We start from the raw sequence: 26,706 nt of genomic DNA, 5'->3' as shown, positions 1-26,706 counted from the left end.
TGCAGAAATGCTACAGAAATGTTTTGGTACTCTTCCCCAGATCTGTGCCTCAACACAATCCTGTCTTGGAGCACTACGGACAATTCCTTTGACCTCATGGCTTGGTTTTTTCTCTGACATGCACTGTCAACTGTGGGACCTTATAAAGATAGGTGTGTTTCTTCCCAAATCATGTCCAATCAATTGAATTTACCACAGGTGGACTCCAACCAAGTTGTAGAAACATCTCAAGGATGATCAATGGAAACAGGATGCACCTGAGATCAATTTTGGGTCTCATAGCAAAGGGTCTGAATACTTATGTAAATAAGGTATTTCTGTTTTTTATATTTAATACATTTGCTAAGATTTCTCAAAACCTGTTTTTGCTTTGTCATCATGGGGTGTTGTGTGTAGATTGCTGAGGAAAAGGTTTTATTTAATCCATTTTAGAATAAGGCTGTAACGTAACAAAATGTGGAAAAAGTAAAGGAGTCTGAATACTTTCCGAAGGCACTGTATATGAAATATGCATTGACAATAATTGACATATCGCATATGACATATCAATTTATTGACAATAATTGACATATTAACACTTATGGACACAGGTTACCATCTATCCTTTCTTCAGTAACAAAACCTTGAACCACTGGTTGTATGTTGTACTGTGCCTAGTGTATAATGAAAATCAGAACAGAGCAGAGACAGTCTGCATGTTGGTTGATGTGAGCTGAGGGTCAAAGTTTGATATGATAAATACACAGTATAAATGCTTCAGAAACAGAAATCCATGAAAAGCTACTTTGCCCCATAGGGCCACCATATGGACATCTCATCCACGACTCAATGCAGTCCAAATGTAGCTACATTACAGCTTAATTCATTTAAATGAAAATAAAGTAATTGCACTTTAAAGGGATGAAAACGGCGATGATGATGATGATAATGACGATGATGATGATAATGACGCATCACTTTTAGTCACAAGGTTTCCATAGATAGGCAACCATTTGGGTTATGACACATGGTTCTTATGTCTGTTGCTATATTGTCTATTTCAACTACACCGAGTGTACCAAACATTAGGAACACCTTACTAACATTGAGTTGCACCCTTTTGCCCTCAGAACAGCCTAAATTCGTCAGGGCATGGAGTCTACAAGATGTGGCTGGCCCATGTTGACTCCAATGCTTTCCATAGTTGTGTCAAGTTGGCTGGATGTCATTTGGGTTGTGGACGATTCTTGATACAGACTGGAAACTGTTCAGCGTGAAAAACCCGGCAATGTTGCAGTTCTTGACATGCCCAAACCGGTGCGCTTGGCACCTACTACCATAGCCCGTTCCGTTCAAAGGCACTTACCTCTTTTATCTTGCCCATTCACCCTCTGAATGGGACACATACACAATCCATGTCTCAATTGCCTCAAGGCTTAAAAATCCTTCTTTAACCTGTCTCCTCCCCTTCATCTACACTGATTGAAGTGGATTTAACAAGTGACATCAATAAGGGGTCATAGCTTTCACCTGGATTCACCTGGTCAGTCTGTCATGGAAAGAGCAGGAGTTCCTAATGTTTTCTACACTCAGTGTATCTCTGTCTGTTTATCCAAGCTAAGTGCCCCATCCTGCAGTCAGGTAGGTTACTCATAGTCTTCCCTTCATTGTTGGAGCAATCATCATCATGTGTTGTCCCATGTGGGAGACTAGGAGTGCTTGTACACAATGGCCTCTAGCCATATCCTCTGTGTAAGTGTAGGTCCTTTTATCCATGACAGGAGAGTGTTACTGAAGTATCCTTTACCTGGACGTGCTATTACATCCTTGAGCTAGTCTTATCCAAGATCTGTATATAACCAACTCCTGACTAGGAGTGACTAGGAGAGGAGTTGGCTAAAGACAACCGTTTTGGGACCAGACTACCAAGCAGGCTACCTTTAGGTTGGTAGTGAGGGGGCCAGCTGGCAGGGAACATAGACAACCCCCTCTGTGTCCTCTGTCCTCTTAAACGTAGATCCCTTCTGGGTTTAAGCCAGATGTCAGCGGGCTTTGCAGGACCCGAAGGTGACCGGGCATCGAGGAGACTGGACGCTTCAGGGAACCGGACAGAGGAACCAAGTCTGAAAGAGAGAGAGAAATAGAGAAAAAATAAATAAAGAGAGAGATAATTTGTTACTTTATTTTGCTTTAGATATTTGTTACCTTTAAATCTACTTCTCAGATTTAAATGTGAGTTCCTCCATGCATTACTAGGTCTGACCTCAGGGTGTCAGCATTGAACCATGCAGGACACCAGCCATAGCAGTTGATTCAATGGCCAAACATGGAGGGCTCTAACTGATTCAACACACGTCTTGCTAAGTTATTAGAAGGACATGAACATTAAACGCATGACTTTACATAAATGAAAACCATTAGCATGACTACTAATATAAATTCACATGAGGTAATGGTAAGTAATGATAAGCACATAGTAATACAGTTATAAAAAATTATTTGGAAAAGTGATCTGGAAAAACAATTGGGTATACTGGGTTGATATATATGATATTTTAAAAAGGTCTGGTTTAGTGCATAAAGCCACAGTCTTTTAACAGTCTCTAACATAGAACACTACAGCTGCACCATCAAGAGCATCCTGACCGGTTGCATCACCACCTGGTATGGCAACTGCTTGGCACCCAACCGTAAGGCGCTACAGAGGGTAGTGCGTATTTTATTTAACTAGGCAAGTCAGTTAAGAACAAATCCTTATTTACAATGACAGCCTACCGGGGGAACAGTGGGTTAAGTGCCTTGTTCAGGGGCAGAACGACAGATTTTTACCTTGTCAGCTGGGGATTCGATCTGGCAACCTTTCGGTTACTGGCCCAACGCTCTAACCACTAGGCTACCTGCCACCCCTGCTGGCCCAGTACATCACTGGGGCCAAGCTGCCATCCAGGACATATATACTAGGCGGTGTCAGAGGAAGGCCCAAAAAATTGTCAAAGACTCCAGTTGTCAAAGACTCAAGTCGTCAAAGACTCAAGTCGTCAAAGACTCAAGTCATAGACTGTTCTCTCTGCTAGCGCACGGCAAGCGGTACCGGAGAGCCATGTCTAGGTCCAAAAGGCTCCTTAACAGCTTCTACCCCCAAGCCATAAGACTGCTGAACAATTAATCAAATGGCCACCCGGACTATTTACATTGACACCCACCCATTTGTTTTTACACTGCTGCTACTCACTAATTATTATTAGTCACTTTACCCCTACCTACATGTACAAATTACCTCGACTAACCTGTACCCCCACATATTGACACAGTACCGGTACCCCTTGTATATAGCCTCATTCTTGTTATTTTATTGTGTCAGTTATTTTTATATATATTTTTTTACTTTAGTGTATTTAGTAAATATTTCTTAACTCTATTTTCTTAAAACGGCATTGTTGGATATGGGCTTGTAAGTAAGCATTTCACGGTAAGGTCTACAACTGTTGTATTCAGCACATGACAAATAACGTTTGATTCAATTTGATTAGGCACTAACACACACCTTCAGAACCCGTTTCAAATTCAAGTCTCATACAAAGGTCTAAAGGTTTTCAAGACCACCTGGTGACTTGAATAGTTTGTTCTCTCCCAAAGCCTTTAACAAGCCTCAGTGTTCACAGTGTTCTTAGCTCTCTGTCTAACTCTGTTCTCTCCGCCAGGCCAGCCTAGCCTCTTGGCAGGCAAGATACAGTCCACTGAGTCCATCACAGAAACGGCTGAGCATGAGATGGAAGGAGAGAGTGATGGAGGGATATGATGATGGAGGGAGAGAGGGAGAGCTGAGGTGGCGGCTAGCAGCCGTATTGAGGCAGCTGTTGGCATGGAGACCATAAGTTCCACTGGAGGGGGCGAAACAAATGCACGCTCGCTCGCGCTCTCTGTAGCCGAGTAATCCTCTTTCAGCAGGCAGAGGGACGTCACATAGAAAATTATAACTGCTGTAGAAAAGCCTTAGTGGGACTGACTGAGTGACCTGGCAGACAGAGCAGTGAAGAGCAGAATGAAAAGGTTACATTTTCGTCACGCAAAAGATCCCAGATTTGTGCAACAATGGTCATTAAATGAATCAGCATGATTTAATTTGCGTGATGGCAGCATGATTTAATTTAAAGGTTTACAGGATTTTTTGCTCCACAGATATGTCACCCGACAAGGGAAATGGCATGTAAATACACCTTCTGCACAGTGGTAGTGATATAGCCAATGTCATGAAATTGCCTGTCTTTGTTCAGTGTGGACAGGCTTGTTATTGGTTGTGTTTAATTCATCAGCAATGAATCACATAAGTTGTGATTATTATGCCTTTTCAATGAATATGGTGAATAAACTGAGACTCAGCAATATGACATGACCATGAGCAGTAGTGAGAACCAAAGACATTGCAGATTAGAGCAATGCAAGAGGCTGCACCCACACAGAGGATCGACGCATCTAGCTCATTTGAAGTAAATTACCTGTGCCCTGTCCAGTGTGGGTAGTCCCCTCCTCGTCCTCACTGGGCTCGGCTGGCAGCACAGTGACCTTGGTGCCAGTCTGCTGGATGAACTGCTGCAGGTTGACCTGTCTCAGCTCCTTGGTCAGCTGCTCCAGCTCATGCTGCATGTCCTGGAGTGGAGATACAGATTGACCAAAGATATAAATCTATATTTTTGCCATCTGTATTTCTATAATCTGCAGCCATACTGACTGGTAATCTGTTCCTGGTGCATGGGTGGGCTACATGTTATGCCCCAACAATCTGCCCATGGTGTGTGTGTGCCCACCAGTATGTTCATTCAACACTGTATATGTGTCTCTATATGTGCATTTGTTTATGGGCACGGTCATGCATCAGTGTTTTGTGTGTGTGTGTGTGCATGTCAATGCATGCGTCTGACCTGCATTCTCTTGCTACTCTGGCTCAGGGACCTGTCCACGGCTCTGCAGCTGCTCTCCAGCTGGACGGCTTGTCTGTCCTGGGTCTTGAGCTCCGTGCGGGCCCTAAGCAACTGCGCCCTGGCCTCCACCTCGCTCACCCTCTGAGTCTCCTGTCTTTCCCACCGCAGACGCTCCTCCTCGAGACCCGCCTCCACACCCTGACACAAAGACAGGTTTTAGTTTGAGACCAATAGGAGTAGGGGGTGGTTAGGAGAAGATATGGTTCCCAGCACCCTAACCACATCATCTGTTTTGCAGGTAGTCTGTTATAAATACAGATGGAAGTGCATAGAAATGCATAGAGAGACATTCAGAGAGAGGACAGGCATTGTCTCTCTTTAAAATGGTGATGCAATGTGCCTGTACACCTTTAATGTTAAGGGGTTATAACAATGTCATTTTCAACAGAAATCGTAACATTTCGGAATCGTAATGTGGAAATGTGTCTTTGACTTCACCACATAAAAATGGACATTAAACACCATCAGGAGCACATCATCCTCGAGATCATTAAGGAAACTATACAAAGCACAAAAGTGCAACAGTGCAAGTGCAGTTTCGTACAATTTAGGTGACCAATAATAGTGTCTAGGCCACTTGTACATATCTAACTAATGCCCATGGGTCATAAATCCGAGGTGTGCCCCACCCACCTGTACCAGAGCCATCCTGTCCCCCAGGTCGACTTTAGCGCCCTGCAGACGTCCCGTTAGCTCCTCAAGCCTGTCCTCCAGCTGCCTCTCGCTCTCCAGCTCAATCTGCAGCTCGCTGGCCCAGAACTCCTCCTCTTCCATCTCCACCTCGTTCTTCCTCAGTTGTCTCTCCAGCCTCACTATCTCCTCCACCAGCCCTCCCGCTCCTCTTGCCTCCTCTCCCCCACCCCAGGTCTGCAGCTCAGCCTCATAGGCCTCCAGCCTCTTCTCCAGCACACCCAGAGTCTCTCTCTGGAGCGCCACCAGTCTGACCAAGTCATCCATGCGGCAGGCCCACATGCCGGGGGATACTACCCCCCCTGGGGCTACCGCTTCGGAAGCTACATGGTGTTGGTTGTTCTGGTTCCCACCGTTCCCCTGGAGTAAGAGACGTCGTTTGGTCTCGGCCTCCCTCTCCTCCCAAGCCCGGCCTCCACTCAGGATGTCCCGGAGGCCCCGGGGCCTGCCGGAAAAGGTGAGGGACTTGCGGCGCGGCTCGCGGCGGCGGAGGGAGCGCTCACTGGGGTGGCGGAGCTTGGCAAGCGGGGGGAGGCTCTGCCGGTGGAGTCCGCGTTCCGGGCCCCGAAGCGGGGGCCCCTCGGAAGGGGGGCGTTCAGTCAGGGAGGGGCCTGTGCGGTGCAGGATCAGCTGGACGTCACCGGCATACTGACCCCAGGTGTTGATGGAGGCCACTGGGCTCTCGTGGGGGGCCAGGTGGCGCTCTGAGTCCCGCCATTGCTCCACCAGGGTATAGCGCCCAGTGCGGCCTTGAGAAAACAGATAAGACAATTTCAGATGTCGGCTTTTTGTGTATGTTTTTGTGAATGTCTTCTCAGCCTACAGTTGAAGTCGGAAGTTTACATACACCTTAGCCAAATACATTTAAACTCAGTTTTTCACAATTCCTGGCATTTAATCCTAGTAAAAATTCCCTGTCTTTTGTCAGTTAGGATCACCACTTTATTTTAAGAATGTGAAATGTCCGAATAATAGTAGAGAAGGAGTTATTTCAGCTTTTAATTCTTTCATCACATTCCCAGTGGGTCAGAAGTTTACATACACTTAATTTGTATTTGGTAGCATTGCCTTTAAATTGTTTAACTTGGGTCAAACATTTCAGGTAGCCTTCCACAAGCTTCCCACAGTAAGTTGGGTGAATTTTGGCCCATTCCTCCTGAAAGAGCTGGTGTAACTGAGTCTGGTTTGTAGGCCTTCTTGCTCACACACGCTTTTTCAGTTCTGCCCACACATTTTCAGTAGGCTTGAGGTCAGGGCTTTGTGATGGCCACTTCAACACCTTAACTTTGTTGTCCTTAAGCCCTTTTGCCACAACTTTGGAAGTATGCTTGGGGTCATTGTCCATTTGGAAGACCCATTTGCGACCACGCTTTAACTTCCTGACTGATGTCTTGAGATGTTGCTTCAATATATCCACATCATTTTCCTGCCTCATGATGCCGTCTATTTTGTGAAGTGCACCAGTCCCTGCTGCAGCAAAGCACACCCACAACATGATGCTGCCACCACCGAGCTTCACGGTTGGGATGGTGTTCTTCGACTTGCAAGCCTCCCCCTTTTTCCTCCAAACATAACGATGGTCATTATGGCCAAACAGTTCCATTTTTGTTTCATCAGGCCAGAGGTCATTTCTCCAAAAAGTACGATCTTTGTCCCCATGTGCAGTTGCAAACCATAGTCTGGCTTTTTTCATGGCGGTTTTGGAGCAGTGGCTTCTTCCTTGCTGAGCGACCTTTCAGGTTATGTCAATATAGGACTCGTTTTACTGTGGATGAAGATACTTTTGTACCTCCAGCATCTTCACAAGGTCCTTTGCTGTTGTTCTGGGATTGATTTGCACTTTTCACACCAAAGTACATTCATATCTAGGAGACAGAACGCATCTCCTTCCTGAGCATTATGACGGCTGTGTGGTCCCATGGTGTTTATACTTGCGTACTATTGTTTGTACAGATGAATGTGGTACCTTCAGGCGTTTGGAAATTGCTCCCAAGGATGAACCAGACTTGTTGAGGTCTACAATTTTTTTCCTGAGGTCTTGTCTGATTTCTTTTGATTTTCCCATGATGTCAAGCAAAGAGGCACTGAGTTTGAAGGTAGGCCTTGAAATACATCCACAGGTACATTTTACATTTTAGTCATTTAGCAGACGCTCTTATCCAGACCGACTTACAGTAGTGAATGCATACATTTCATTTCATGCATTTTTTGTTCTTCTTCGTACTGGCCCCCCGTGGGAATCGAACCCACAACCCTGGCGTTGCAAACACCATGCTGGCGTTGCAAACACCATGCTCTACCAACTGAGCCACAGGGAAGACCTCCAATTGACTGAAATTATGTAAATTAGCCTATCAGAAGCTTCTAAAGCCATGACATCATTTTCTGGAATTTTCCAAGCTGTTTAAAAGGCACAGTCAACTTAGTGTATGTACATTTCTGACCCACTGGAATTGTGATACAGTGAATTATAACTGAAATAATCTGTCTGTAAACAATTGTCGGAAAAATGACTTGTGTCATGCACAAAGTAAATGTCTTAAACAACTTGCCAAAACTATAGTTTGTTAACAAGAAATTTGTGGAGTGTTTGAAAAATGAGTTTTAATGACTCCAACCTAAGTGTATGTAAACTTCGGACTTACAACTGTATGTACTTTGACAAACTAACTAACAAATCCATTGAGATGAATAATAGCTCTTGTGATAATTAATGTGGATCAGTAGGATAAGTATCAGTGCATCCATCACCTTGGAACGTATATGAGTCTTGAATAATTGAACATCAATCTATGCAGAGATTAATAAACTCGTTTTAGGTCATATGACACTTCAGTGGAATTTAATTTTCCAATTTCCAATTTTCACACACGTAACAAGGCCAAATAGACCGAGGCAACCCCCTGATACACACAGTCTCTTGCCAAAAGCCCAATGCTGGTCGCAACTAGAGATAAACCCAATAAACCTAACATTAATCTTGTCATTAGACATTAGTACTGTGCATAGGACCCTTCTTTAAACCCAGAATATACAGAGGTTTAGGATCAGTGGATCTCAGTTGATGATCACTCTCGAGTGGCGCAGGCACTGCATCATAGTGCTAGAGGCGTCACTACAGACCCTGACAGACCCTGGTTTGATCCCGGGCTGTATCACAACCGGCCGTGATCGGGAGTCCCATAGGGCGGCGCACAATTGGACCAGCGTCGTCCTGGTTAGGGTTTGGCCGGGGTAGGCCGTCATTGTAAATAAGAATGTGTTCTTAACTGACTTGCCTAGTTAAATAAAGGTTCAATAAAACATTTTAAAATCACCATGTGTAAAACAGTCGCAAATTGAAAAACTATAAATGTCACTTGGGAGAGTAAGAAGCAGTATCCCATATTATAAGCGGTTCTATGGTGATTTTACCATACAAGCGATGATCCATACAACTGTATCTCATGAAAGAGAAATATGGTTTTACAGCTTATCTTGTTTAAAAAAAGAAATAAAAAAAGTAGGAGAGGCAGGGGAGAGGAGGAGAGAGGAGGAGAGGGGTCTTCAATAAGTGATTCTGCTTTTCCCCTTCCTGGCGAGCGATGGAAGGATGAGTCAGACTTTCCCTCCTCCCGCCTGCCCCACATAGTGGGAAGTGATGTCAATATAGGCTGCTCCATTCCTCTCCTCTCACTGAGAGAGGGGGATGGATGGAGGGATGAAGGGAGGAGGGAAGGATGGAGGAGGGGGAATCTGATCCAAATAAAGCCTCTGACTAAGATCCTCTATCTCTCACTACAGCACCAAGAGGTTGAGGCGAAGGCAGGAGGAGAGGAACACATATTTGTTAATTTCATTAGGCCTATTTTCAATTAGCGACAGGCTATTACGTTTTCTGCAGCAAGCATAATTTTAAGACAGCTCCTGATTAAAATTGGAGTTCAATTAACCACCATTTCTTAAACGAGCAACACATTACTGAGAATCAGTATATCTTCTTCACTGTTTCTATACTTGAGTACTACGATCAGTAGTTCTAAACACTTAACACTAGTCCACATTGTACGCAGTCAATCAACTTTGGCTTGGTGACAAAGACAGTAGCCTACGTAACCAAAGCCTCACTGGTAAATAGGTTAGGATAGAGGTGCATTACATGATCATTCTATTACTCCCTATGTCAATACAATCCTTGACGAAGGGCAAAGCACATTCAGAAAACAAAATATAGGCCTACTACAGGCTTAAATGCCAATACTTTTTATATTTCAAACACACATAAAACAAACATCCTAAAGCCTTGGTCAAGAGTCATAGGTCAGAGCTCACCTATGGCTTGGGCCAGAGCGATGACTACTTCCTGGCAGGTGGTTGCCTCGGTGACCCCGCATACGACCCTCTGGACCCCGTCAACCCAGACCTTGAGCTCCATGCTGGGTCAGGTGACTCAGGTCAGGTGACCCAGGTCAGGTGCAGCGAGGGGGCCTGCTGCGGTGGGTTGGCCCCATCATTCCTGGAAGCTCCAGCTGTGTACAGTGGTGCAGGGTGGCTCCAGCTGGCCACCACCTCACTGAGGAGGAAGAACACAGAGCAAAACAGGAAGGACCTGGTCAGGAAGCACATTTAAGAGGACAACATTGTTTTGATTATTTGTATTCTCTGCCCAGAACTGGGCAAAACTGGTAAAAACTGGACCAACTGTTTGAAATAATTTTCTAGTTGAAATGTTGCAATTTCAACCAGTTTTCACCCACTGACTGAGGATCTTTTGAATTGTGTAAAAACTATTTATTTGGTACATGTAGAAGTTGTTGTCAGTATGGTCTGTGAGGAGATAGTTAGTGGCTATGGGAGATAGGCTCATTCATCATGGCCTGAAAACAATACCAGCCTGAAAATGTGTGCCACTATTTTTAGGGGCTGTTGAGGAAAAGGAGGATGGCTCAAACAGTTGGTGAATGACAGAACCGTCAAACCGCCCAGCCAGGCATACTGGGACCAGCTGGACATGACATTGTTGTTTTCATCCTGGCTCTGTGAATAGGGGGGTTAGACAGGAAGAGCCTGCCAGTACTGATGCTCTGAGCCAAGTTCCTGTTATTTTATGGAGAATCGTGAGGAAACAACAGTGAGGAGAGAGCAGGAAGATGGCGTCAGTGAGATAGAGGGGGCATGCAGGAAAAGTGAGTGAAAGGTGAAATGGAGAGGGGGCAGGAAGAGAGACTGCAACAAAGGTGGATGAAGGGAACAATTACTTTCTTTTGATGTCGAGGAGTCGAGGATCTCGTATTTTGCCGCAGATGTGCCAACTTTTCAAAGAGATCCTACGATAAGTGAGACGTTTTATTGTGCAAATGTATACACACAGAAAAGACAAGACTCCTCTTTAGAGAGAATGGCCACCAAGGGAACAGGGAAAAGATGCACACGATGTGTTGAAAAGGAAAAGTGAAGTGTATGTTTGTGCTTCTGGCTCGATTTGATGAGGAACATATGGCCGAAACTTTAGTTGGTTTTCTACATAATGCTCTGTGTGTTGTTCACTGTATGAGATTCAAAATAGCTTCACTGTAGTAATCCAATGAAGTATGTGGTAAACACTGAAGAATTTAGGACATAGACTGAAGACTACCAGCTTTATCAGAAATGCATATTTGTCTCACATTCATTTTGAACCCCAATCCCTTCCCAGTCAAGTTCATTCCAGACAAAATGAACAAGACTGCTTTTGTGACTGTAGTAGACTCTGAGTAGAAAACAAAACATGGCCAGTGTCCTTGCTCCATGCAGTCTGGCACATTCTAGATTCCTTCCTGCCACACAATGGACCATGGAAGAAAAGTCAATATGAAATTGTGAAATCAGATTAAATTAGGGTCATTTCAAAAGGAAAACCCAGCTCAGCTCCATCACAGTCCTCTTCAAGGAGAGAGTCTATGAAGAGAGAGTAGATAGATGGCCAGTGTCCAGAGCTGCGATGCCCCCTAGAGGGCTGACCTTCATAGTGCAGTTGAGCGCAAAGCTCTATCCCTCTGCTGGTCACTTAACCCCCCTCCACACCTCCCCCACCCTCCTCCACCCACCACGTTCCCTCTCCATGTTCTTAATGTCATCTAGCACAGCCTCGGCAGGCTGCTGTGCCTTACAGACACACACGCACACATGCGCACACACGGTCAGACACACACACACTGCCTCTCTCATGGTGCTTTGCTAAACACAGTGGGTCCGGAACACTAAACAGCATTGCGAGAGCTAAATAGAACTAGGGGCTTTGAAATAACAATTGATCATTTTAGGACCAGGCAAATGAGGGCTGAAAACAAACGCTCTGTATGTATGTATGTATGTATGTATGTATGTATGTGTGTGTGTGTGTGTGTGTGTGTGTCACCTTTATCTCTGGCCTGGCTGATGATCTCTCTATTCCTGGCGTGTTTACATCTGGTTAGAAAGTGCTTTTGTTCTTCATCCAGATTGCCCAACCTCTTACATCTAGGCGTTCCGCCAGCGGAACCCCTAGCCAACAGCCAATGGGATCACATGGCGCGAAATACAAAACCTCAAAATGCAATAATTTCTATTTTTGAAACATACGACTATTTTACACCATTTTAAAGATAAGACTCTCGTTAATCTAAACACATTGTCCGATTTCAAAAAGGCTTTACAGCGAAAGCAAAACATTAGATTATGTTAGGTGAGTACATAGACAAAAATAATGACACAGCCATTTTCCAAGCAAGCATATATGTCACAAAAACCCAAAACACAGCTAAATGAAGCACTAACCTTTGATGATCTTCATCAGATGACACTCCTAGGACATTATGTTATACAATACATGCATGTTTTGTTCAATCAAGTTCATATTTATATCCAAAAACAGCTTTTTACATTGGCATGTGATGTTCAGAACATGCATTCCCACCCAAAACTTCCGGTGAATTTACAAAATTACTCATCATAAACGTTGACAAAATACATAAATTATTTTAAGAATTATAGATACAGAACTCCTTTATGCAATCGCTATGTCAGATTTTAAAATAGCTTTTCGGCGAAAGCACATTTTGCAATATTCTGAGTACATAGCTCAGCCATCACGGCTAGCTAATTTGACACCCACCAAGTTTGGGGCACACTAAACTCAGAATTACTATTAGAAAAATGGTATTACCTTTGCTGATCTTCGTCAGAATGCACTCCTAGGACTGCTACTTCCACAAGAAATGTTGTTTTTGTTCCAAATAATCCATAGTTATGTCCAAATACCTCCGTTTTGTTCGTGCGTTCAGGTCACTATCCAAAGGGTAACGCGCGAGCGCATTTCGAGACAAAAAAATTCAAAATGTTCCATTACCGTACTTAGAAGCATGTCAAACGCTGTTTAAAATCAATTTTTATGGTATTTTTCTCGTAAAATAGCAATAATATTCCAACCGGACAATAGTGTATTCATTCAAAGAGGAAAAAAAAAATCAGCGTGCTCACGTGAACGCGCATATCCAATCTCTTTGTCACCAGGCAGACCACTGAGCTACTATACTCTGCCCAGAGACAGAAGATGCCTTAATCCGCTTTCTGAAGGCTTTAGAGAGCCAATGGAAGCCTTAGAAAGTGCTACGTAACCCCACAGATACTGTAGTTTCGATAGAGAATCAAAAGAAGAACACATTTTCAGACAGGCCACTTCCTGCTTGGAATTTTCTCAGGTTTATGCCTGCCATATGAGTTCTGTTATAGTCACAGACACCATTCAAAAAGTTTTAGAAACTTCAGAGTGTTTTCTATCCAAATCTACTAATAATGTGCATATTCTCGTTTCTGGGCAAGAGTAGTAACCAGTTTAAATCAGGTACGTTTTTTCATCCGGCCGTGAAAATACTGCCCCCTATCCCAGACAGGTTAAATGGCAGCAGACTGCAGATAGAGGGATGGAAGGAAACAGGCTGCGAGTCACACACAAATAGGACCCTGGGAAATTTTTCTGCACTGACCCATTACTCTGTCACCATTTTGTTGAACCTTTTTTTCCAGGGGAGTGTGAAGAGTGAAAAGGACAGAGGGGCCTGAATGGACACCGGAATACAGTGTGTGTGTGTGTGTGTGTGCACGCACATATGTGCGTGCGTGTCAGGGGTTAACATGAAACTGACAACACTCCACCATTGAAATGGTTCAAGGTTATTAGCCAGAACCAGTTTGGTTTTATAATAGTACAATCCCCCCAGGAAAACAACCAGTGGTTATGTCTACACTGTGAGGGTACTAATGCGCCTTAATACCATGTTGTAACACACATTGGCAGGTATTACAATATGACATATTATCTATATAAGCTTAGCATTCAGTAAACACAAACAGAAAATACACATCAAATAAAATAAAATTATATTTGTCACATGTGCCAAACACAACAGGTGTAGACCTATCCGTGAAATGCTTACTTACAATGCAGTTCAAGAAATAGAGTTAATAAACATTTTTTACTTTAGTTTATTTTGTAAATATTTTATCAAAAAGTAACACAAGAAAATTACATAACAATAACGAGGCTATATACAGGGAGTACCGGTACCGAGTCAATGTGCGGGGGTACAGGTTAGTCGAGGTCATTTGTAAAGTGACTATTCATAGATAATCAAAAGCGAGTAGCAGCAGTGTAAAAACAAAGGGGGGGGGGTCAATGTAAATAGTCCAGGTGGCCATTTATTAATTGTTCAGCAGTCTTATGGCTTGGGGGTAGAAGCTGTTAAGGAGCCTTTTGGTCTTAGACTTGGTGCTCTGGTACCGCTTGCCATACGGTAGCAGAGAGAACAGCCTATGACTTGGTTGGCTGGAGTCTGACAATTTTTTGGGCCTTCCTCTGACACGCTAAGCATATAGGTCCTGGATGTCAAGAAGCTTGGCCCCAGTGATGTACTGGTCTGTACGTACTACCCTCTGTAGTGCCTTACGGTCAGACGCCGAGCAGTTGCCATACCAGGCGGTGATGCAACCGGTCAGGATGCTCTCGATGGTGCAGCTGTAGAACCTTTTGAGGTTCTGGGGACCCATGCCAAATCTTTTCAGTCTCCTGAGGGTGGAAAGGTGTTGTCATGCCCTCTTGACAACTGTCTTGGTGTGTTTGGACCATGGTCATTTGTTGGTGATGTGGACAACAAGAAACTTGAAACTCTCGACCCGCTCCACTTCTGCCCCATCTATGTTAATGGGGACCTGTTCGGCCCTCCTTTTCCTATAGTCCACGATCAGCTCTTTGTCTTGCTCACATTGAGGGAGAGGTTGTTGTCCTGGCACCACACTGCCAGGTCTTTGACCTCCTCCTCATAGGCTGTCTCATCATTGTCAGTGATCAGGCCTACCACTGCTGTGTCGTCAGCAAGCTTAATGATGGTGTTGGAAGTCGTGCTTGGCCATGCAGTCGTGGGTGAACAGGGAGTGCAGGAGGTGACTAAGCACGCACTCCTGAGGTGCCACAGTGTTGAGGATCAGCGTGGCAGATGTGTTGTTGCCTACCCTTACCACCTGGGGGTGTCCCGTCAGGAAGTCCAGGATCCAGTTGCAGAGGAATGTGTTTAGTCCAAGGGTCCTTAGCTGAGTGATGAGCTTTGTGGGTACTATGGTGTTGAACGCTGAGCTGTAGTCAATGAACAGCATTCTCACGTAGGTGTTCCTTTTGTCCAGGTGGGAAAGGGCATTGTGTGGAGTGCGATTGAGATTGCGTCATCTGTGGATCTGTTAGGATGGTATGTGAATTGGAGTGGGTTTAGGATTTCCGGCATGATGGTGTTGATGTGAGCCAAAACCAGCCTTTCAAAGCTCTTCATGGCTACAGACGTGAGTGCTACGGGGCGGTAATCATTTAGGCAGGTTACCTTCACTATCTTGGGCACAGGGACTACGGTGGTCTGTTTGAAACATGTAGGTATTACAGACTAGATCAGGGAGAGGTTGAAAATGTCAGTGAAGACACTAGCCAGTTGGTCCGCGAATGCTTTGAGTACACGTCCTGGTAATCCAGTCGTCCAGAACAGCTGATGTTCTCATGCATGCTTCAGTGTTGCTTGCCTCAAAGCGAGCATAAAAGCCATTTAGCTCATCTGTTAGGCTTGCGTCACTGGGCAGCTCGCGGCTGGGTTTGCCTTTGTAGTCCATAATAGTTTTCAAGCCCTGCCACATTCGATGAGTGTTAGAGTCGGTGTAGTAGGATTCAATCTTACTCCTGTATTGACGCTTTGCCAGGAAGTCAATTACAGTATGTATATAACTGACAATGATACAGGACAACATAGTGGTTGGTGCCAGGCCAGTGGCACACAGGGCACAGGTCCATCTCTCTGCCAACTCTGCCCCTTTCCCTGCCAGCCTGCAGAGATGCCCATGGCCTGATCCTGTAGAGCTGATCATAACCCTGAGCCAAGAAGCATTCCGTGAGATGCACGGCTTACACTACATACCAACACATTCCATTTCAGCTCCAAGAACAGCAAAAAAAATAGATGCTTTATTGCTGTAACGTAAAACCCAAAACATCCCAAGTCCCAGATGACCCAAGATGCATTTGTCTCAATGTGGCACAGCTTCAGAGTTCAGGCTGCTGGTCTCTGGGCTGGCTTCCTGTCTGCCCAGTGAGGTGTGTGAGTACAGGGTACTGTGGGCAGTGTGTCGGCTGAGACCCAGGTTGCTGCTATGGCTGTTCCCGCTGTTGTCAGCCCAAAGGTCCGGGGCTGCAGGCGTACAGATAGTTGGCACCAGGGCCAGGACTTCCACTGACTGATGCAAGTCACCATATTTTCCTTTGGGTCCTCACACATACAGGGGGATGGGCCACGCACTGCTATCACTTTACCAGGCCAGGAGCTGGCCCAGGTTCCCAACCTCTAGAACAGGTCATTGCCACAGAGATAGTATCCTGCAGAGTGATCATGTACATCTCTGAGCTATGGGAAATATGGCTGTGCTGGGGTGAGGTTGTGTGTGGTGAGGTTTTGTGACCGTAGGTAGGAAGGATAAGGGCAACCCTTAAATCATTGTCTCATAGCGCAAATACTCTGTCTGCACTGATTCCCTGTAAGTTGAGGGACAAGCAGCATGGAGGAGTGACAGCACTTGACGTAAGACATGTCAAACCCTTACATGTCATGGATGAAATTATCATATTATTTCCTTAATTTAGGCCTACAACTATGATGCATTTCTGCTGAACTGTACTGCAGTAGACTGGTATGAATATGATGCATTTACATGAAGAACAAATGGCCGTTTGAGGAGAAACAAAATGGATATTCTTCATGGGGCTAACACAAAGAATCAGGCACAACTTGATTCTGGGAATTGGGAGAAACCCCTTGGGGAACCACTGAGCTGTTTTGAGGACAAAGGTCCTCTAGCAGAAAAACAGTCTTGTTCCACTTTCCATGATAGATGTCAATGGCGCCAGAGGAGATGGCTGCCGTTTTCCTATTGGCCAATGTGCAATCATTGGAGAATAAACTGGATGAGCTCCGTTCAAGACTATCCTACCAATGGGACATTAAATATCTTATGTTTCACAGAGTCGTGGCAGAACGACGACATGGATAATGTACAGTTGGCTGGTTTTTCCGTGCATCGGCAAGACAGAACAGCTGCCTCAGGTAAGACAAGGAGTGGCGGTCTGTGCCCATTTGACAATAACAGCTAGTGTGCGAAATATAATATTAAGGAAGTCTCAAGGTTTGCTCGCTTGAGGTAAAGTATCTAATGATAAGCTGTAGACCACACTATTTAACAAGAGAGTTTTCATCTATATTTTTCGTAGCTGTCTATTTACCACCACAAACCTATGCTGGCACTAAGACCACACTCAACGAGCTGTATAAGGCCTTAAGCAAACAAGAAAATACTCATCTAGAGGCGCCACTCCTAGTGGCTGGAGTCTTTAATGCAGGGACAGTTAAATCCGATTTACCTCATTTCTACCAGCATGTGTAACCAGAGGGGAGAAAAACTCTAGACCACTCAGACGTATACAAAGCTTCCTCTGTAACGACTTTCGTTGGAATGAGAAGGGGACCAAAGCGCAGCGTGGTAAGTGTTCATGATTTATTAATTTAATCAATGAAACAACCGAACAAAGTAACAAAAACGAAAAGCCAACAGTTCTGTCAGGTAACAGAAAATACTAAACAGAAAATAACTACCCACAAAACACAGGTGGGAAAAGGCTGCCTAAGTATGATTCCCAATCAGAGACAACGATAGACAGCTGCCTCTGATTGGGAACGAGCATGCCGTTCCTTCTTTTTCTTCTTGAATGAATATGCTATTGTCCGGTTGGAATATTATCGCAATTTTACGTAAAAAATACCATAAAGATTGATTTTAAACAGCGTTTGACATGCTTCTAAGTACGGTAATGGAACATTTTGACTTTTCATCTCTGGTTAGTGGGCTCGAACGTTATGCCTTTGGATAAGTGATCTGTACGCACAAACAAAATGGAGGTATTTGTACATAAATATGGATTATTTCGAACAAAAACAACATTTCTTGTGGAAGTAGCAGTCCTGGGAGTGCATTCTGATGAAGATCAGCAAAGGTAAGAGAATATTTCTAATACTAATTCTGAGTTTAGGTTGCCCCGAACTTGGCGGGTGTCTGAATAGCTCACCATGATGGATGAGCTATGTACTCAGATTATTGAAAAATGTGCTTTCTCCGTAAAGCTATTTTAAAATCTGACACAGCGGTTGCATCCAAGGGTAGTCGATCTATAATTCTTAAAATAATTGTTATATATTTTGTCAACGTTTATGATGAGTATTTTTGTAAATTGATGTGCATTCACCGGACGTTTTGGTGGGAATACATTTTCTGAACATCACGTGCCAATGTAAAATGCTGTTTTAGGATATAAATATGAACTTTATCGAACAAAACATACATGTATTGTGTAACATAATGTCCTAGGAGTGTCATCTGATGAAGATTGTCAAAGGTTAGTGCTTCATTTAGCTGTGTTTTGGGTTTTATTGACATATGTCCTTGCTTGGAAAATGGCTGTGTGATTATTTTTGTCTATGTACTCTCCTAACATAATGTAATGTTTTGCTTTCACTGGAAAGCCTTTTTGAAATTGGACAATGTGGTTAGATTAACGAGAAGTTTATCTTTAAAATGGTGTAAAATAGTTGTATGTTTGAGAAAGTTGAATTATGACATTTTGTTGTTTTTGAATGTTCCGCCCTGATATTTCACTGGCTTTAACAGCTTCTAACCCCAAGCCATAAGAATGCTGAACAACTAATCAAATGGCTACCTAGACTATTTGCATAGACCCCCCTTCCCCTTTTTTTTTTTTACACTGCTGCTACTCGCCGTCTATTATCTATGCATAGTCACTTTACCCCTACCTACATATTAGAGGTCGACCAATTATGGTTTTTCAACGCCGATTCCGATTATTGGCGGACCAAAAAAAGCCGACACTGATTAATCGGCCAATTTTTTTATTTTTATTTGTAATAATGACAATTACAACAATACTGAATGAACACTTATTTCAACTTAATATAATACATCAATTAAATCAATTTTGCCTCAAATAAATAATGAAACATGTTCAATTTGGTTTAAATAATGCAAAAACAAAGTGTTGGAGAAGAAAGTAAAAGAGCAATATGTGCCATGTAAGAAAGCGAACGTTTAAGTTCCTTGCTCAGAACATGAGATCATATGAAAGCTGGTGGTTCCTTTTAACATGAGTCTTCAATATTCCCAGGTAAGAAGTTTTAGGTTCTAGTTATTATAGGAATTATAGGACTATTTCTCTCTATACGATTTGTATTTCATATACCTTTGACTATTGGATGTTCTTATAGGCACTTTAGTATTGCCAGTGTAACAGTATAGCTTTCGTCCCTCTCCTCCCTCCTACCTGGGCTCGAACCAGGAACACATCGACAACAGCCACCCTCGAAGCAGCGTTACCCATGCAGAGCAAGGGGAACAACTACTCCAAGTCTCAGAGCGAGTGACGTTTGAAACGCTATTAGCGCACACCCGCTAACTAGCTAGCCATTTCACATCGGTTACACCAGCCTAATCTCAGGAGTTGATAGGCTTGAAGTCATAAACAGCGCAATGCTTGAAGCATTGCGAAGAGCTGCTGGCAAAACGCACAAAAGTGCTGTTTGAATGAATGCTTACGAGCCTGCCGGTTTCTACCACCGCTCAGTCAGACTGCTTTATCAAATACCAAATCATAGACTTAATTATAATATAATAAACACACAGAAATACAAGCCTTAGGTCATTAATATGGTCGAATCCGGGAACTATCATCTCGAAAACAAAACGTTTATTCTTTCAGTGAAATACGGAATCGTTCTGTATTTTATCTAACGGGTGGCATCCCAAAGTCTAAATATTCCTGTTACATTGCTCAACCTTCAATGTTATGTCATAATTACGTAGAATTCTGGCAAATTAGTTAGCCATGAGCCACGCCGGCCCAAAATGTTGTATATACCCTGACTCCGCGTGCAATGAACGCAAGAGAAGTGACACAATTTCACCTGGTTAATATTGCCTGCTAACCTGGATTTCTTTTAGCTAAATATGCAGGTTTAAAAATATATACTTCTGTGTATTGATTTTAAGAAAGGCATTGATGTTTATGGTTAGGTACAGTCGTGCAACGATTGTGCTTTTTTCACAAATGCGCTTTTGTTAAATCATCCCCCGTTTGGCGAAGTTGGCTGTCTTTGTTAGGAAGAAATAGTCTTCACACAGTTCGCAACGAGCCAGGCGGCCCAAACTGCTGCATATACCCTGACTCTGTTGCAAGAGGTGACACATTTTCCCTAGTTAAAAGAAATTCATGCTAGCAGGCAATATTAACTAAATATGCAGGTTTCAAAATATATACTTGTGTATTTATTTTAAGAAAGACATTGATGTTTATGGTTAGGTACACGTTGGAGCAACGACAGTCCTTTTTCGGGAATGCGCACCGCATCGATTATATGCAACGCAGGACAGGCTAGATAAACTAGTAATATCATCAACCATGTGTAGTTAACTAGTGATTATGATTGATTGATTGATTGATTGTTTTTTATAAAAATAAGTTTAATGCTAGCTAGCAACTTACCTTGGCTTCTTACTGCATTCGCGTAACAGGCAGGCTCCTCGTGGAGTGCAACGTAAAGCAGGTGGTTAGAGCATTGGACTAGTAACCGAAAGGTTGCAAGATTGAATCCCCGTGCTGACAAGCTGAAAATCTGTCGTCCTGCCCCTGAACAAGGCAGTTAACCCACCGTTCCTAGGCCATCATTGAAAATAATAATGTGTTCTTAACTGACTTGCCAAGTTAAATAAAGATGTAAAAAAAAAAAAACGGTGTCCAAAAATACCGATTACCGATTGTTATGAAAACTTGAAATCGGCCCTAATTAATCGGCCATTCCAATTAATCGGTCGACCTCTACTACATATACATATTACCTCAACTAACCTGTACCCCCGCACATTGACTCGGTACCGGTACACACTGTATATAGCCTCGTTATTGTTATTTTATTTAGTAAACTCTTTCTTAACTCTTATTTTTCTTAAAACTATATTGCTGGTTAAGGGCTTGTAAGTAAGCATTTCACAGTAAGGTCTACACCTGTTGTATTCAGCGCATGTGACAAATAACATTTATTTTTATGTTCCCCTTGGACTTTACAGGCCATTGTTCACTATGGGAGAACCAATATAATCACTTATTGGTAGTGATGCACCGATATTACATTTTTGGCCGATATCTGGTATTTTCCTTGCAAAAAAACCCCGATACCGATAATAAACATTTTTGCGGCTTTTTAAGCATTCTAGTAGTTACCTTTTTATTTATTTGTATTTTATTTCACCTTTATTTAACCAGGTAGGCTAGTTGAGAACAAGTTCTCATTTACAACTGCGACCTAGCCAAGATAAAGCAAAGCAGTGCGACACAAACAACAACACATGGAATAAACAAACACACAGTCAATAATACAATAGAAAAAGTCTATATACACTGTGTGCAAATGAGGTAGGATAAGGGAGGTAAGGCAATAAATAGGCCATGGTGGCGAAATAATTACAATATAGCAATTAAACACTGGAGTGATAGATGTGAAGAAGATGAGTGTGCAAGTACAGATACTGGGGTGCAAAGGAGCAAAATAAATAAAATAAATACAAGTATGGGGATGCGGTAGTTGGATGGGCTATTTACAGATGGGCTATGTACAGGTGCAGTGATCTGTGGGCGGGCAGGTGTGGGCAGCGATCGGTTGATGAGCATGCATTTAGTTTTACTTGCATTTAAGAGGAGTTGGAGGCCACGGAAGGAGAGTTGTATGGCATTGAAGCTTGTCTGGAGGTTAGTTAACACAGTGTCCAAAGAAGGGCCAGAAGTATATAGAATGGTGTCGTCTGCGTAGAGGTGGATCAGAGAATCTCCAGCAGCAAGAGCGACATCATTGATGTATACAGAGAAAAGAATCAGCTAAATAGTTAACACACACACGGACGCAGTGGTCTAAGGCAATGCATCTCAGTGCAAGAGGCGTCACTACAGTCCCTGGTTTGAATCCAGGCTGTATCACATCCGGCCGTGATTGGGAGTCCCATAGGGCGGCGCAAAATTGGCCCAGCGTCGTCCGGGCCGCCATTGTAAATAAGAATTTGTTCTTAACCGACTTGCCTAGTTAAATAAAGGATATACACACACACACACGGACCAAAAAGCTATTTTGTTGGCATTTACGTATGTCCCCATTACCAGTAAAACATACTCAAAAACTATTTATTTCACTTACTTGCTGTGCTGTTTCGTTGTTCATTTGTTCAGTCCTTTCATTCTCAACCAGGATTTCTATGGAACGCCATTTGGGTCTTTGCGTGTCAAATAACATTATTTGATGTGTCAAATAAGCTTGTTGACCAATCAGGAGCTGAATATGACTGCACGTCACATAATATGTTAACGCATTCATACATTTTTTATGTAGTTATTACACAATCACTCGTGTTTCATATGTCACAACGATTCATGAATAAGTATGCTATGATGATGGTAAAGTTGTCTTGCACACCTACAGTGCTGGTCATAAAAAAAGCTAGATGGCTCATGGATGCAAACAATGTTCTTCCCCAAAAACATCGCAAAATGACAATCTGTTTCAGTAGCTATAGTTAGCTAGCTAACTATATAGCTAGGTGTCATCTAAAATAACCCTAATTTATAAGACAGTTCTTATTTGATTAATGGTGGTCGGACCCATCTATGTGAAGCTAGCCACAATAAGGATTAGCCACAATAGTGGACTTTGTGGTTAGCCTTCAAAATAAAAGAGTGGTATAATTCTACTATTTGTATTCATTTGCATCACTGTCAATGGCATACTTTTATTTTGAATGCAAAACGCAAATTCCACTATTGTGCCTAATCCTTATTGTGGCTAGCTTCACAACACATAACCCAGTCAGGTCGAGCCTCACTAGCCAGATGAAGCTAGCTGGCTGCTTATAACGTTAGCTTTGGGCAACAGAGTTAAGTAGCTGGCGAGCTATTTATTTTCATGAACTAAAGTTCAATTTCAATAGGCGAACAACAAGTGGCAACCTAGGTAATACTTACTCACAAGGATTCCTAAATCATTGCTAAGAATAATGAAAATGACTGCAGTTTCTACTGGTCATTGTTTTCAGGCTGGTTGGATTGGTGCTAGCTAGGTACCAAGCTAAAGCTAGCTACTCCAGAAGTTGCGGTCAAACAAATTATGCGTTATTACCAACGCGTATTGTAAACACATCGTTCGTGGCCGGTATTTGCTTGTTTGCTGACTTTTTTTGTACAGCTTTGACAGTGCTACTGTATCTTTCTTGACACGCAAAGACCCAAATGGCGTTCCATAGTATGCATGTCATGAAGCTAATAGTAGTGACGCTATTACTGTGTAACTCCTGTAGGACAACATCTAAAAAATAGCGCACTTTGTAGTGTGTACCGGTGCTCGACCAGTCGGCAAAAGCCAACATCACCCACGACAGAGAACGGTTGATTGTCAAGGGCAATGAATTCCATTATCTTGGCTTTAATGGATTTCACCTTTGAGTTGTCTCACTGAAATTGTCTTACTCTTTCAAATGACTGCTCGACTTGTTGACTGCTCGATCCACATAGCAGACATTGTGGGCTAGGTTAGGAATGCTGTGTTGCAAGTGTAGCGCAACATTTTACGTGGCGTCATTACGTCATGGACCTATGTTATATAGGTATGCACGGTAGCTTTGACATCAGTTTTTAACATCGGCGTTAAACTAGACATTGGCTGATACCGATGTTGGCATTTTTAGCTAATATCGTCCGATTCCGATATGTTCACCGATATATCGTGCATCCCTACTTATTGGCAAAGGGGAGAGGTTGAAGGCCATTGAAGGTATGAGAACAGAGATACACCAGAGGTAGCGATATATAAAACAAAAGAAACATTTACTTCAACCCTATCCTGATTAGAAAAAGTAAAACAGAGCTCATCCCCCCACAATCCATAATGAGTTATTTTTTACAGAGTGTTGTGCGATAGGGGGTTCTGGTGCTTACAAACTATTTCCATTATTGAACTTTAATTCAAATTGAATTTCCTGTTGCACGGCTACATTGTAATTACTAGAAATGTATACACTCTAGTGTAATTGGTACCAGACTAGGCCTCTTGTGAAATGGATCCCCGTATCCCAGCCATAGCAAGAGACAGATTCTGTTTTATTGTGGTGGTGGTGGGGACTCTTTTTTGTGTGTGTGTGTGTGTGTGTGTGTGTGTGTGTGTGTGTGTGTGTGTGTGTGTGTGTGTGCGTGCGTGCGTGTTTTGGAGTAGGCTGAGAAACTATGCCTTTAAATCTCCCCAGTTAGCCATCAAGTGCTGCCCTGGCCTTACTCTCATGTCTCATACACACAACAGATCTGGGTAGTTGGTCGTACTAGGGCCTCAGGCCTATATACCACAATGCAAAACAGCCTGGTATGCAAGACCGAGGAAGTTGTACATAGAGGAGCTTTGGGGTGGGGGCTATTGGGAGGAGTTTCTGACCACAAACATCAGCACAATAAATATGCAGAGTTAATATCATGTGTGCAGTTATCTTTTCTATAGGAAGGAATTCCACTACATATCCATGCCAGTGCCAGGCATCCAGACAGGCTTGTATTATATGCCCCCCCGTCAAATGTTGTTGTTTGTGTCACACTGCTTTGCTTTATCTTGGCCAGGTCGCAGTTGTAAATGAGAACTTGTTCTCAACTAGACTACCTGGTTAAATAAAGGTTAAATAAATAAAAAATACATGAGAACTGTGGAGCCAGGACGTCACAGGGCACCAGCAGAGCACTGGCAGGCTATCTCCCTCCAGAGATGGGCCTTGATCCTGCAGCGTGGAGACTGATAACATCCAGAGTGTGCATTCCTGGCTGGTGAGAATGCAATGGGCCATGACGTGGAGATAAGGTTGGTTCTGTGCACAGCCCTCTGATCTCAGGGCTGTGTTTAACATGAATACACAATAGATTCTACTCACAGCTAAAGGACTATATCAGTTATATAGTGCCAGGCTTTTTTTGTAGGTGATTTTGTGGGCTGACTATATTTATATTGGGAGAAAGGAATTAGAAGAACTGTATTACAATCTATGATTAAAAAAACTAAGCTAAATAGGCTAAATCTTTGGGTAAATCTTATTATTGAATTACATAAAACAAGCATTTTTGCTTTTTATAAACAGGAGCCCCACTCCCATTTCCACATAAATACCAAAACAAGAAAGAGGAATGAATGTCAGCAAGGAGTCTTGTGGTTGGTTCTCTAAAGTCTACTCCCTCCTCCACACTGCCGGCAGCAGCATCCTCTCAGGTCAGACCAGGTCCAAAATGGCATTAGGTTGACTACAACGATGAGACCTACCACCTTAATAAAGTTAGTTACAAATAAATAACAGATTAAAGTTGCGAAAATACATGTTCTGCTTGTGTGTGGGGGGTCTCTGTATGTATGTTATACTAGAATTAAAGTGAAACAGTTCACATTGGATTGTAAAGTGGAAAACATTTGTATTTGTGCAAGTTTGATATTACTATAAAATAAATATGTCTAGACAGTTCAGATAATACAAAAAGTTGAGTTAAGGTAAATTACAAGGTAATTGGCCGAAGATTGGCCAGAAAAGGACCTGTAGTTATAGAAGGCCACCTGAAATATGCTGGAAGGGCCAAAAACAAAGGCTGTCTCGAGCTCACCCTTCCAGCCAAACACTTGTTCAGAATTCAGCCCCCCCCCCCATCCCCTTAATCCAAAAATCGCCAAGGAGAGTGAGTTTGAGACGTCCATCGGTTATAGCCCCAGCTCCTGTAAAGCTTTCCATTAGGAACTTCTGGAGCTAAACACTCCTCTCAACTCTCCCTCCCTAACGTCAGGCTGGCTGGATGTTATATTAGACTCCAGAGTGGCCCTCGCCTCGCCTCGCCTCCCCTCCCCTCCCCTGCCCCGTGTTATTACACCTGGGATAATGTTGTGAAGGGGTAGTTACTTTAGAAACACAGTATAACGGTAATACTTTAAAATTAGCGGGGAAACTACAAACGTAATCTCTTACCTTCGTGTTTTAGGTGCCGATACACCAACAGAAGTCCCCCTCTGTCTTCTCTATCGGGTCTGAAGTTTAGGAAAAATAGATTCTGTAGAGGAATGGAATCTGCAAATGTGACTCGGCGCAAGCCTACAAATCACTTGTACGAACTGCGACAACGTGACACGGTCCACAGTAAAGAGAAAACTGCATCATGAGAAAATTAGGAGCGTTGTGATATCCTTGGCTGAAAGTTTAACGATGCACTGTCCCTGCTATAGCCATTGCAGGTTGATCAATATGCTGCGGAAAATTGCCTCTCCCCATTTCATTACTTTTGCTTGTAAATACATTGCATCGGAACTGTGAGACCGCAAGGCATTATGGACCGTTTTAAAGCTGCAATACACTTCTTAGAAGAGGGGTACTC

General features: G+C 43.1%; 1 protein-coding gene across 2 annotated transcripts; it reads right to left on the bottom strand.

Annotated features, from left to right (window-relative positions):
- Positions 1-426: 426 nt before the first annotated feature.
- On the bottom strand, positions 427-26,652 carry LOC106561427 (ras association domain-containing protein 8). 2 transcript variants are annotated; one of them, XM_014125394.2, is made up of 6 exons: positions 26,304-26,651; positions 9,960-10,200; positions 5,592-6,397; positions 4,899-5,096; positions 4,476-4,626; positions 427-2,102 (listed from the first exon to the last, which is right to left on the bottom strand). In XM_014125394.2, the coding sequence occupies exons 2-6, from the start codon at positions 10,060-10,062 to the stop codon at positions 1,987-1,989; spliced, it is 1,374 nt and encodes a 457-aa protein (XP_013980869.2). In that variant the 5' UTR covers positions 10,063-10,200; positions 26,304-26,651; the 3' UTR covers positions 427-1,986. The 2 variants fall into 2 exon arrangements, with proteins under 2 accessions (XP_013980869.2, XP_045544248.1); XM_045688292.1 differs by lacking the exon at positions 427-2,102 and adding an exon at positions 3,406-3,994 and having other exon boundaries at positions 26,304-26,652.
- Positions 26,653-26,706: the final 54 nt, after the last annotated feature.

Source organism: Salmo salar, chromosome ssa10 (genome assembly GCF_905237065.1).
Source record: "Salmo salar chromosome ssa10, Ssal_v3.1, whole genome shotgun sequence".
Classification (NCBI taxonomy): Eukaryota; Metazoa; Chordata; class Actinopteri; order Salmoniformes; family Salmonidae; genus Salmo; species Salmo salar.
The sequence above is the reverse complement of the archived record's forward strand: the minus strand, read 5'-3'. Positions and strand labels throughout refer to the sequence as shown.

Bases quoted from the DNA above. Each gene is read 5' to 3' on its own strand.
- LOC106561427 (XM_014125394.2), bottom strand. From the start codon at position 10,062: ATGGAGCTCAAGGTCTGGGTTGACGGGGTCCAGAGGGTCGTATGCGGG. The intron at 6,398-9,959 runs GTGAGCTCTGAC...TGTTTTCTCAAG, and splicing joins CGCTCTGGCCCAAGCCATAG to GCCGCACTGGGCGCTATACC. The intron at 5,097-5,591 runs GTGGGTGGGGCA...TCTTTGTGTCAG, and splicing joins ACAGGATGGCTCTGGTACAG to GGTGTGGAGGCGGGTCTCGA.